Source organism: Protobothrops mucrosquamatus, unplaced genomic scaffold (assembly GCF_001527695.2).
Source record: "Protobothrops mucrosquamatus isolate PMUCROS unplaced genomic scaffold, P.Mucros_1.0 scaffold616, whole genome shotgun sequence".
Lineage (NCBI taxonomy): Eukaryota > Metazoa > Chordata > Lepidosauria > Squamata > Viperidae > Protobothrops > Protobothrops mucrosquamatus.
Window position 1 is genome coordinate 245,425 of NW_015386912.1, and position 13,634 is coordinate 259,058.

General features: G+C 43.3%; 1 protein-coding gene across 1 annotated transcript in view; it reads right to left on the reverse strand.

The window, feature by feature from the left end:
* Positions 1–9,955: 9,955 nt before the first annotated feature.
* Positions 9,956–13,634, reverse strand: part of HDAC7 (histone deacetylase 7) — a 69,333-nt gene continuing 65,654 nt past the window's right edge. The window contains 2 exon segments of the mRNA XM_015817648.2: positions 9,956–11,370; positions 12,505–12,637. Coding sequence (XP_015673134.1) covers positions 11,328–11,370; positions 12,505–12,637 — 176 coding nt within the window. The 3' untranslated portion in view covers positions 9,956–11,327.

Sequence of the window (13,634 nt, forward strand, 5' to 3'; positions counted from 1 at the left end):
TCTCCTTGGCTTCCCATGCTTCAATCCATCCCGAGGGGAGGCACTGGGGAGAGCTTCTCCCGTGAGGTTTTTTTTTTAAAAAATAATAATAATCAGGAAATCAGGAAGCAACAAAACAGAATGACATAATGGGAAACAAAAGGCGCCCCCTTGCCCCCTCACAACCAGAAGGGCAGAGCATAAAGAAAGAATCCGAAAGTCTGCTGTGAACGAAGTAGAAAAACTGGAGCCTTTTTCACAGAGTAAGATTTAAAAAAAAAAATAACAACAATTTCGCAATGGTATTATTCCAGCTGAGATGGCTGGCAGAACTGCGAATTAGAATTGGGCATTTTGCCTTCTTTGGTGTCTTTTTGCTTGTAAGAAGTGGGGAGGGAGCGGTGTGATGGTGGGGAGGGATGGGAAGGGAAGGCTACGTGAAGAAGACCGTGTCTGCATCCCGTGCCAATTACTTTCAAATTCTTGTATAAAGACAGAATGATTGCATAAGAGAAGAAGAGCTTTGCCCGCAAGCATCCTGACAGAAACCTGGTTTGTATTAAGTTTTGGCTCCAGTTTTCTCAATCTAAACTCAGTTTGCAAGTTCTAGCAGTCCCACCACAACTGAAACGGCCATGTTAGGTCCCACTGGGATAAGCCTTAAGTAGGCATGGTGTACGACAGCTACCCTTTATGGCAATAGGGTGAACATAGCAGCACAGAAAGAACTAAATACTCTTGCTTGGTTATATCAACGAGCTTAAAATTGTAGCAACAAGGTAAAGAATTAAAGGTCTTCACCTTCACCAAAAGCTCAATTCTAAGGGTTGTTTGTGGGACAGCCAGGGTGAGAATCAATCCAGGCTTCTACTTTAGCCATACCACTTATGAATGCAGGGAGCATGCTCTGCAAATACAGGGTCAATCTTTGCATCACTAGCTGCATGCTGAACTACAATTCCCAGCATCCCTTGCCATTAACCTTGTTAGCAAGTGCAACCAGGGGGTGCAGTTCAGTCACACCTATTTGTTTACTCTTCCCTGAAGTTCAAGAATCAAACCAGTGGGGGATCCACAACAAATCTGTTTCAATCACCGATGACTCTGATCCCCAGAGGATGCTCCCTCAGGTTTGATGAACAGTCTGATTCAGCTTTGTATTGCTTCTTAACTATGAAGAATTAATAAGTTTGATCATCATCAAGGGATGACTTTGATCTGAAAAAAGGAAACTTTTTTAGTACATTGTAACCTGCATGTTATTTGAGTTGTTAAAATTCTTTTAACCAAGACTTTGTTGTGTGGGCTTTATTTATAGACTTACACCCAGAACTATTTTGTGATCTATATAAAGAATTATAGCACATGCAAGATCCTGTTGAAAACAAGGATGGGGATGTGTGCACAGTAAAAAAAAAAAAAAAAAAGGAGCATTTCTGTTATAGCACTTTTCCCCCCCAACTTGCTCCACCTGTATTGTATTACTATTCCTAACTCCCATTGGGCATTAACAAGACCGGAGAAACAAATAGACATAAATCAAGAAGGAAAGGGATCCTAGTTCTTTTTCAAGTAGCTGTTTTTGTGCCATTCAAACCAGTTTCACCTGCAGGCATTAGCAGGTGACCAGAATGCTTATTTCTATTCCATGCATTTTTCTTCCTGCTGATTTCTGAAGATGAGGAAGAATTGCTTAAAAGTTCTACTGTCCTTAGAGTGTTTCGCCCAGTTTTGAAGCAATAGGCCCATCTCAATAAATGAAAATGGTTCTAGAAAGCTTGCAAATGCCTTATCAAATGGGTTTTGTTCCTCAGCCAACAGCAGCATTCTGACACAGAAAATAAGCAGGGGATTCTTGTAAAGTCTTGACAATAAAAGGAATGAATGTCCCCTAAATTTCTACATTTCACCAAAGGGCACACAATCTGAAGGCCCTGCCAACTTCATACAGACAATGTCCTCTGAATTATGCTAGGCTATAATTCCATTCTGGGTTAACTCACCTGAGAATTAAGTCAGTCTCCTGAGACCTCAATAGCCTTAAGAATCTAAAAAGCACTGCCTCAAAATGCAGTCCCGTTGCTTAATTTCCTTTGAAATGTTTATGCCAGGAAACAACAAAGCTGAAGACTTTTTGCTTCTTTCTTCACTCCAGATGTATCTTTAGGACAGGCACCAAGGTTAATTCCCCCCCCCCACTGTTGCATTTGAGCCATTGTGACATCAGAGTAAACTGCACCAATAAGGGACAGTTTTCACATTTAACCCCACCCACTCCCAACAGCAATCAGGTTGTAAGCAATATCCTGCAATAAAAAGAGCCATCTTAGGATGGGAGGCTGAGAAACTGAATCAAAATCAGAATCAGAATAGAGCTGGAAGGGACCTTGGAGGTCTTCTAGTCCAGCCCCCTGCTCAAGCAGGAGTCGCCATATCATTTTGGACGATGTGGCTGTCCAGTCTCTTCTTAAAAACCTTGAAGGGTCCCACAGATGTTCTAAAATTTTGCAGTGGACTATGTGATGCAATATGAGAGCCAATTGGGTTGAGTGATTAAGGTGAAAAACTAGGAGGAAGGAAATCCAAGTTCTCATCCTGGTAACTTTGACCCAGTCACTCTTTCTCAGCTCTAGGAAGAAGGCAAAGACAAAACTTTCCCCCAAAAAATGCTCCTTGGAAAATTGCTTTGATTTGTCCATTGTAGGAACCGGGAGTCAAGATCGACTCAAAGGTAACAAAAATAATAAAGGAGGTAAATTTTCAAATAAATAAATAAATAGTATTTTTCAAATGTATACCTTCCTCATCAATTGAAAATAGATCTGAAGATGAGACTTTGAGCATGGGGGTGACGCAACATCTCGCTGTACAAATCCCCAATGATCTTAGAGTAAATGCAGATGGACAGTTTAACAACATCTGGAGGATGGTGCCTCACCACAGTGCAATCAAGGGTCTGTCCATGTTTTAGATATGTGCTGGAGCTTCAATAGCCCAATTTTGGCTACTATCTTGTCCTTTCTGACCACATCCTGCAGACACTTCGAGGTGTTACAACTCCTCTCTCTATATTGTGCGACAGTTTGCTTTGCAATCTGCATGATAACCTCAGGACAAGTGAGGAACCGGTTGTTTTGGGTCGGATAGCAAAGTCACAAACAGTGGACAAGATGCTTTGCTTTTACTAACTACAGGTATCTGACGAGACAACCCTTCCAAAACTCCAACTTATGCAGTCCAATTAGATACCCCTTGATTTTTATTTTTATTTTTAAAAACCCACAACTTCTCCGTTTTGGGGCATTTTTATTCCACTATCTCTGCTTTGGGTTCCTCACCTCCCTTGGGACCGTACAACATGCAAAATTGGTTCTCTCATAAGGTAATAGATGCGGGGAGGTGACAATAAAATTGAAAAATCTATCTGCCACTTGGTCCATCCAGAACTCTCCAGGTTCCGCTGCAAGAGTGAATTTTGTTGGTCAATGTTGGAGAAGGATTCAGCTGCCAGCATGTGGCAAGCAGCAGGGCACCATCTTTATACCCAACACATATAAGATACTGTAGAAAAGGATATAAGATAAAATAAGAGAAGAGCCTGGCAGGTGGGCCAGAGAGTCTCCTTTCCATGTATGTTCTCCCAAGCTTCTTCACATACATTGGACTATGATCTTTTTCAACTCTCTGCTTCCATGCCCTTCAAAACAATTTCATCTGCTGGCATTAACAAGTGCATTTTTTGTTTGCTTGTTTGATTCTAGCAGCCAGATTTCTTGAATCTGTCCTACTTCTTCAGAGTCATTTCAGTATCCTTTCCTGAGTTAGCCACCTTGATTACATCTTGACATGGAGGTACCATTGCACCAGTGAACTAGACTAGGTATTCCATGCTGGGGTACCAAACTCTGTTTTCCTGGCGCAAGGTCACCAATACTCCTCACCTCAGGCTTAGGTTCTAGGCCATCATGATTTGCATAGGCAGAAATTCAAGCCTTGTTTCTCCAGGCTAGAAGTGGGAAAACCTGGTTGGACAACACATCTGCAAAAAAGAAGCTATGTTGGTGAGATCCTGCATGACCGGCAGATGTGGCTACCTGCTGCTCGATGTGGAGGTGTGTGGGATGGCGCCTATGCTAGCTGCAGTAAAGATGAGTATGGAAGAATGCAGTTGAGGGCAGGGTTAGTATAACAATTTCCTGATTGGAAACTGATCAAAAAGGAAGAAGTTGAGATTGTTCCCTATAATGCTGTACTTTTTGAATTTGCGCTTGTTAAGCAACGAAAGGACACACCTTTCTATTGAGCCCAACTATAGTTTGATCTCGCTTTTTTTATAGCCATTAATTGGGAAGGATCCTAGGAAGACTTCCTAAGGGAAGTCCAATTGTGATGCTGAATTATGTGCCTGTGGGCTTCCACATTTTTTTTGATGCCTTACAGCTGTTGATTCAAAGTCCAAAGATGATGGTTGAATAGAGAAGCTTACGCCACGGCAGGTGCTGTTATAAGAATCTGGAATCAAGTGCAAAGTATTCACACACTCTCCCCCTGCTGTCTTTTAAATTCCTTCTTTATCCCCTTTTCTTAGGTGTAGTGACTTGGGTGTCACTTTTCAAAGCTCTCAATGTTCAGTTTTACACTGAACCCAAATTGTGATGGCTCCGAGATCTCTAATAACAGAGGGCCTCCGGTAACAAATGCCAATTGTGTCTGAATCATCCAGTAGCTGTTCCTGGATGACATAGGCTTCAAGAGTGCTTGTGGCTTTGGCTTCATTGTGAATTGGAACCAAACGATGCAAACAAGGCAGCTTGCACCCACAGGATTTTTCCATCACTCCATGATGAATGAGAAAATGAGGCTCTTTGTATCCTCTGGTTCTGAGAATAATTCTTTTTTTTTTCCCCTAACACTTTTCACTTTCTTGCATAATCTTCCATTTCCATTAACCCCACCCTGTGCCCCATGTTTTCTTGGCATGTAGCGTTCCCAAACTTTGATTTGCTATTTCCACAGTATCTTCATCCTTTTTTTTTTTTTTTTGGCAAATACAAATATAACTTTCTTCCATCTCACTCTTCGTTTGTGTATGTGTGTATAGACCATTTCTCATTATCCTAATAGAAATATTATTAAACATGATCTGCTGGCCTATACACTGTGCATTTCCATGAAGAATAAAGTTTGTACCCTTTGAGTTGCATCAGTTTGATCGTATACCTGACACAATTATCTGGATGGCCATGAGACAGCAACAGGAAACACTAACCTTTTGCTGCCATGTAGTGAAATGTGCACCTCTACAGCCATAATTGGTTATTGAAACTATTTTGCCCATTTTTTAAAGTAGCACCTTCACATTTACAGTGAAGTGCAATGCATAAATCATCATCTCTCTAGAACCAATTCCCATGTCCCTCCTGCTATGTGTGAGCACATTTGAATTCATTTATGTGTACAGTGCATTGTGGGAATGTACCTTGGGAGACAGGCGCAGACACTGCTTAGTGCAGTGGTTCTCAACCTTTTTAATGCCATGACCCCAACCGGTCGTATGTCGAGGACTAAACTGGTCGTAATTCAAGGACTAAACCGGTCGTAAGTCGAGGACTACCCAACCGGTCGTAAGTCGAGGACTTTCCCTGCCCGGGAGCGCCGCGCATGCGTGGTTCCGCCCCCTGCGCCAGCCGAGGCGTAGCTGGCAAGCGGCAGAGACGGAGCAGGCTGACCACCAGCTGGCCCAGCCCAAGGGAGGTAAGGCACCCGCCGGAAAAGGGGAAAAAATGGCAGACAAAAAAAATGGCGGACAGCCTTGCTTGGCGACCCCCGTGAAATGGTCGATCGACCCCAAATGGGGTCCCGACCCACAGGTTGAGAACCACTGGCTTAGTGGATGGTCAGATAAGAGACAACATAATCCATAGTTGTGTGAAGGTGGGGGAAGAGTTGTACTTTCAGACTAGCAAAATTGATTTCAGCCTTACCAGGTAGACTTACAGGAAACACAACCAGATCAGCTAGTTTTACTTTACTGTAAGGCTACATTAACAGAATCTTGCCAGTCTGAAAGTACAATCTCCTTCCATTTCCTTAACCCCTTCTCCCCCCCAATTAGAAAGTGTCTCTTTTGAGTCTCTTGCCCCACCCACTAGCCAGATGCAGATTATGCTGTCCTTTACTTGACCATTCCCTAGACCAGGAGTAGGCAACCTTGGCTCTTTTATGACTCGTGGACTTCCAACTCCCAGAATTCCTGAGCCAGCCATGCTGGCTCAGGAATTCTGGGAGTTGAAGTCCACGAGTCATAAAAGAGCCAAGGTTGCCTACCCCTGCCCTAGGCAACCTCTGGGCCAGTCTCCCAAGGTTATCCCCACATACCATTGCAATGTATGAGAATTGGTATAAGTGTCGATAATAATGAGTACTGTCTTTTACTGTAGTATCTCTGATTAATGGGATCCTGAAGCGACAGGGAAATCAGGAGAGCCAGGCAGTTCAAATGGGTATAAAGATTTATTGTAAGCTTAAGCTCTCTACAAGAATCTGAACAACTAATGGTCAAAAGCAATTTGGTGGTAGATAAGGAATCCAAGGTGGGCTGGACTTAGATCTCTCGTGGGAACGAAGGGATTCATGACTGATGACATGTTTGACCCCCTCAGCCTGGTAATCTACAGATCCCAGTCAAAGACCTGCTTGAGATCTTCATGTTTGTGATAGAATGGGTAAGCTAGGCAATCTCCTTGTTATTTTTTTCTACCACTGTTATTAGAGACCATCATGACATCACAGAAAACTAATGCCCTTTGTGAACTTAAGAGGGAAACTAAAAGCATTGTGACATCACATGAAACTTAACCAATCATTCAGACTGAATAATGGAATGATAGATGTAGTCCTCTTATGGCCTTTCCCTCTGTGCTTGATCTCAGCATCAACACTGTGGATTCTTCCCAGTGTTTCTGGTTTAATCAGGAGACACCTCCCCCCCACCAACATTTGAAGTTTTTAAACCATGTTATTGGTATTGTCATAAAATGTCTATTACTGTGAGTATGGCCAAACACAAAACATCAGTTTATCAGGAGACCTATTGGTAAGATCGTTCCAGTACACACAGACACACATGCTTCCCATGAAGCTTTGCACCATGTCATCTTCATCTTTTTCCTGAGCAGGTGAGTCTACAGGTATTTCCAAATGAGGACATAGGCTATGGCTAACCACCAATCAAACCAAGTTGGGCAGAAAACACAAGGAGCACCAGAAGGTATTGTTGGGCCCCTTCGTTCCTACATGTGCTTTATTGCAGACCCAGGCTGTAGGTCCTCTCTTCCAAACTTTTCACCCCTGCTGTTTCTTATACTTGATTTTCTGACTAATAGGCTTCAAATAATTGTTAGAAAAGAATGGCATTTCCCCCACGCAAAGCTAGTACCATGGGACAAAGATGAAAGATGCCAATTAAAAGAATTACAGAGCAGGACATTGGTTAGCTGAGACATTAGGGCATCATTTTCTTTGTGGTTTGGCCAAGCCGTGATACCCATTTCCCCTCTAGTTATGTGTATGGGATCTATTAAATCGTTTTAATACGATTGAAATATGATCTAAAGTTATGTCCTTCCAAATGGGCAAGGCTGAATTGGATTGAGTGTAGCTAATAATGAGCATGATTAACAAATGGATGGGATCACTAGCCCAACTTCAAAATATCTATGGCTGCCTTTTATTTACTTGTATTACTGATCCTATTCAAGGACAATCAAATAATTATTTTCAAGGAAAACATATATTGAAACCTTTCTCATTTGCCGCCTAACAATTTTGATCTTGTGATTTGTCATTTGAACCCCAAGACATCTGGAGGGCGCCAGGTTGGGGAAGGCTCTACTACAATAAGATTTTTATTTTTATTTTTTAAAACCCCACGTCCTTGTTTCTATTCATCCTTCTCTTCAAAGCTGACATGAACTTGGGAATGTGTAAAGGGACACTGGATCTTCCAGCAATCAATATTCATGCTACATTAAGGAATGTTTCCTCCCATACTCTTAAGAATATTTTCCATTATGGGCAGACTGATTTATAAGAATAACTTCCATTTTTCTAGTTCATGTGGAAACACCGCACATTTCTTTGACTTAGCTGATCCTGCTTGTTTGTACACCCAATTTGTTTGGAAGCACTTAAAAGCTTTTCACACTTCTTTGCTTCTCCTTGTGTCCGGGAACTGGACCCTTGGTTTTCTTTCCGTGAACATTAGATTGTCATATGAATGTGGCACATGTGAACTGTCATATATTTTGCACACACAACCCTGGGAGTAATTGTTCTGGGTCCCCTGCCCAAAGAATGGTTAAATAATCAAAAGGATCAGATGGATCGATGCTTTGTATTCACAGAGGTACATTGAATCAATCGCTTATTCCACAATTCTTTTCTCCTGCACTCATTGACAAAAAAATAGAGAGACAAAGGGCCGATTTTTTTCACCTGATGCAGTTAGAAGATAGCTTTCTCTGTGTTTCTATAAACTGTCTGTTTCAGACCTTGCCAAGTCCTGTAAGTCAGGGCTTTTCAACCAGTGGTACGGGTACCACCTGTGGTACATTGGCACCTGGCAGATGGTACGCGACAATCCTAGAAAAGTGGTAGCGGGGAAGGGGAATGAGCTGAACCGGTGGCAGCACCGCACAAGCCTGAGCGAGAGATGGCTGGAGCTGCAGGGCTTTCAGGGCTCAGCGGAAGCGCCAGGATCAGTGCTCTTTCCAGCTGCTCGGCGCTTCTTCAGGGCTGTCAGGGCTCAGTGGAAGTGCCAGGATCAGCGCCAGGCTCCAGCTGGAGCTCGGCGCTGATCCTGGTGCTTCTGCTGAGCCCTGAAGAAGCACCAATCATCTGAAATGTTGCAGCATCTCCAGGGTCTTGTGATTTACATTCAGATGCTTGGCAACTGATTCATATTTATGACAGTCACGGTGTCCCAGGGTCATGTGAAGTGACCAAAACCTGCTGCAATTACCCAGCAGACGGGGGGAATAAAAACCAACCCACCCCACCCCCGCTGCCAATCTTCAACAGAAATGCTCACAATGAAAACCTTGGACAGGAGGAAGAGCGCTGCTGGATGGGCAGGCAGGTGTCTTGCTCGGCTGTGGCTTGGGGGGCACTTTTTTCAGTGCCATTGTAACTTCGAACAGTTACTAAGCGAACTGTTGTAAGTCGAGGACTACCTGTACCATATCCTAAAAGTGGTACAATGGGTGAAAAGGTTGAAAAGCCCTGCTGTAAGTGACCCCTTGAAGTTTGTCTTTCAACATTTCAACTCCAGACTCACCACTTGGAGGAACCTAAGTACGTGCAATCAGGGATTTCCTGGTTTTCAGGTGGAGCTGAAGTTTTCTTCTCTCTCTCCCACCCCCCATAACCATATGAAGTCTAGTTTAGGGTCATGTTCAATGCTGTATGTTTACTTTCTTAAAATGTCAAGAAACTGCACTGCCCATTTTGGATCTGATACAATTAAAAACTGTTTCCAGATCATCAGATCCTGTCAGTCTGGGGGATGGCATTGTAATTTCTCTACTCAAGGATTTCATTTGGGAAGGGACAGCACCAGAATCTGCAAGATAACCCCCCCCCCCAAAAAAAAAGACATTGAGCAAAAACAAATCCATTATTTTGCATGTTGCATCTGAAATGAATGTCTGTCTTTTCCTGTCAGGGTGCTTCTGAAAAAAAAACATTGCTATTCACAGCACTCCGACCCAATTCTTGCTTCATCTATTCCTCGCATCCATGTGGCAAGGGGGAGCTACAGTGGGAAGGTTCACGTTGCTGTGCAGCAGGACAGATCTGCATTGTGTTGCTGACGTTGGAGGAATAGTGAATATGTATGTGAATGCCATCAAATGTCTGAAAAATAATTCTGCTCTTGGCTGCGAGGGAAAAAAAAAAAGCAACATACTTGGGACTATAGCAAAGGCTCAATTTACTGGGTGGCTTAGATCCAGCACATGGTATATATTTTACATCCTTCTTCCATACCTTGCCCGGCCTCCCCCAAACACACAATCTCACTACGAGCAGTAAGAAAGACCCCTTTGAACATGACAAATGTCCCGTGTGGAAGATGCTTCAATTTAGGAATGTGTGGATCGTTGTCATGGGTGCCTCTCACTCACACGCTGGGAGGCTGCGACTGGACGCAACTTTCCAGCACATGCAGACAGCAATGGATACGAAAGCAAAACAGATATGCACATTTCACACGAAGTGCCTTTCATCCGTAGAAAACTGGTTGTGCCAGCATCAGCCGCCTCTCTGATGAAATTAGAATTATCTATCTTCCATTATTCCATGAAGATTGGATATAGTTATGGAAGATATTAACTCCTCGTTTGAATAATGAGGCCCTTGCATAGGCACTTGTGTTGTTGCTTTAACAGGTACAGAAAAAGAAATCCCCCCAAAATGAAAGTTAAGAGGGAATTCAAATGCCACATACTGGTTGGGGTAATAGAGGAACAATCTATCTTGCTCACAGTATCCATCCCCCATTTCCCCACACCTTTAAGTTTACTCTTTGGAATAAGGCTGCCTATTTTTATGGATCTGGACGAAACCAACCAGCCACAAGCACCACAGGGCTATGCATTTTCATAGTGCCTTGATGCTGGAGGAATGGTCAAGTCAAGGACTCAAGTCCACAAGGAGGTGCAATTTGTTCCCACAAAATCCTATGGAAGATAGAACAAAGTTTGTGCCTGTGTGATCTGTGTAATAGTGCAAATTAGGAAGGTCCAAGACCAAAAAGGTGTAATTGGGGCAGTGGTTAGTAGAAACTGGGCTGGGTCAGTTCTATAAAGATGTTGGCTATTGTCTGACATCAAATGTTTGTCTTCTCCATGCACAGTCCAGCTCCTTTGATGATGGGACATCCTCAACCGAGGGACCAAGTTTTGTTTTAAAAAAGAGAATGACTTGGGCTCCTGTACAGCAGGATCACTCTATGGACATCTTTGGTTCTGGAGGGGAAAGGCACCACCCCGACATCCGAGTAAAATGTCCAATTTGGCAGTCCATATAGCTGCTCTCCTGTGTCCTCTGTTTCTGTTGCTTGCATTGGCAGAATTGTGCACATGGTAACACCCCAGGGGTAGCTATTAATCCTGGAAGGTCTGCCACATGCCTCCTTCTGCAGAGCCTCTCTGCCTGCACTTGGAGTCAGTTTTCCAGCTTTGTGGCTGAGGGTAATATGGGCTGTGCAGCAGATGGGAGCCAGGACTGTGATACAAGTAACAAGCCACAATGAATTATGTGTTCTTGGTGGATGATAGAACAGCTCTTCATTGGTTCATGGGTTCTTCTTCCATTGGTTCTCCTTGCCGCCTAAAACAGAAGAAGCCAGGACATTAAGGATTAGGAAAAGACAAAGATCAAGTCCCAGCTAAGTCACTTGCTTGGAGATAAATTGGTCAACATTCATTCCCTCTTCCTGGGGATGCTTGGGACTTGTAGTTCTGGGGGGGAGGAAGGGGGAGGGAGTCAAAGGAAGCAGAGAGATCTGTCTGTCAGAATGCTGAGTTGCCCCAGGGACCTATCTACCACCAACTGCATCATAATGCACTGGTAACATAAGGTCTGTAATGTGCCTCACATAGGATTGCTCTTGAAGGATCTCCTCAAAGTGCAGAATGTAGCAGAAATTGCCCCAAATACAACAGGATGGAAGAGTATTTACATGCTTGTATTAAATAGCTTGGGGATGTTTCCAGGATAAAGGTCAGTCTGACCTTAGGGTAAATTCATTTCTGCCCCTTAGATTTGGCTCTGGAGAGCACGCTCTTATTTTTACTTAGAGGCATGAAGTAAAGTAAGTAGGAATTAATTAGCTTGGGCTAACCCTGTCTTCCCTAGCCATGTTTTTTTCCACATGACTGCACAGCTGCTACACTAAATTCACTCTATCCTCCCAACAGTCTTAAAAGGTAGACTGGACCCAAGCCACGGGGGAGCACGGACTTAAATTCATGTTTCCCAGATCCAAATCAAACACCGTTATTTGTGATGCTGCTTTTTCCCAAATGGTGGCTCTCCCCTTTGTGGGTCAGATTTGATCAACTCTGCATGCCTCCCTGAGCTGCAACTTGGATCGGGCTCATCTTGTAGGCTGATGCACCGCAGCTATTTTTCAAGACCAATTTGCGAGAAGTCCCAATGTCTTGAAAGTGGAGCTGCATGTAGCTGGTACAGTAATGGTCTTCCTTCTGCTCTTTTGGCGGGGGGGGGGGGCATTGAATTAAAATGCCCCAACAGGCAAATAGTTCTTCAAAATAAAAATGGGGATGTGATGGGGTTGGCCTTTGATTAGTGCTGTTGCCCAGGGCATTTGGACTTGAGAAGCACTTCTCGCTCAGGTAGGTTAGTCTCGGCAACCTAGCTTCAACATTTGATACCCTTGTCTTTCCCGATAGCCACACTGCAAACTGGAGGTCCGTTTTAATAATTAAGGGACACACTCACTTTTTTTCTGCCATTACAGAAAGTGAGGCCAGTGCTGTCACTGTCTCCACCTCTTCCACATCGTGACGTTGGGCTTCCAAAACTGAATATCCTACAGTGGAGGCAAAACGACGTACAGAGCTCCAGTACTGGCCTGGAAGAGAAAAGGCAGGATGTCCATTATGGCACATGATGCACAGAGGGACTCACATTGAATCCATAAGTCAGTCAATCAATCAATCAATCAATCAATCAATCAATCAATCAATCAATCAATCAGAAAAGATCTGGAAGGTCTTCTAGTCCAGCCCCCTGCTCAAGCAGGAGAACCTATATCATTTCAGATAAATGGTTGTCCAATCTCTTCTTAAAAACTTCCAGTGATGAAGCAACCACAACTTTTGAAAGCAAGCTGTTCCACTGATTAATTGTCCTCACTGTTAGGAAGTTTCTCCTTAATTCCAGGTTGCTTCTCTCCTTGGTCAGTTTCCATCCATTGTTTCTTGTCCTGCCCTCTGGTGCTTTGGAAAACAAGTTGACCCCCTTTTCTTTGTGGTAGCCTCTCAAATACTGGAATACTGCTATCCTGTCCCCCTTAGTTCTTCTTTTCTCTAGACTCAGATGTAAGTGTATTGAATCAAACAGTGTATCCAAGGAACCAAACTGAGGGGACTTGTTTTAAGCTCCATACCCACCATACTGTATGTAATCAGATGTGTTGTAACAGCACAGGGTGATAGTTAAAGGCTCACTACAGCAAGTTTGCAACATACCCTGTGTTTTCTACCCCTTTCCCAACACCAGCTGTCTTCTAGCTATTCTAGATGCAGGCTATCTAGGAACAACTCAGATTTAAAAAAACGTTGCAGTCTGAAATTCAGACTGCAAACTGAACACAATCGAAAGAATCTACATTCCCTAAAGTTGGATCCTAATGTTGCATGGGTAATTCACCCGTGTCTCCTGGAATTCTTTAATGTTCATCAACAATCCTTTGAGGCCGACTAGGCTGAGTGTTTCTGACTTGCAACTGAGTCTCCCAGGCTCTAATTTGTCACTGTACCATTCCATTTCTTTATTACTGCTTTACTAAGAACAGTATCATTTACATTCAAGGATTTGTTAAATACACTGCTTGCTTGTGTCAGAAG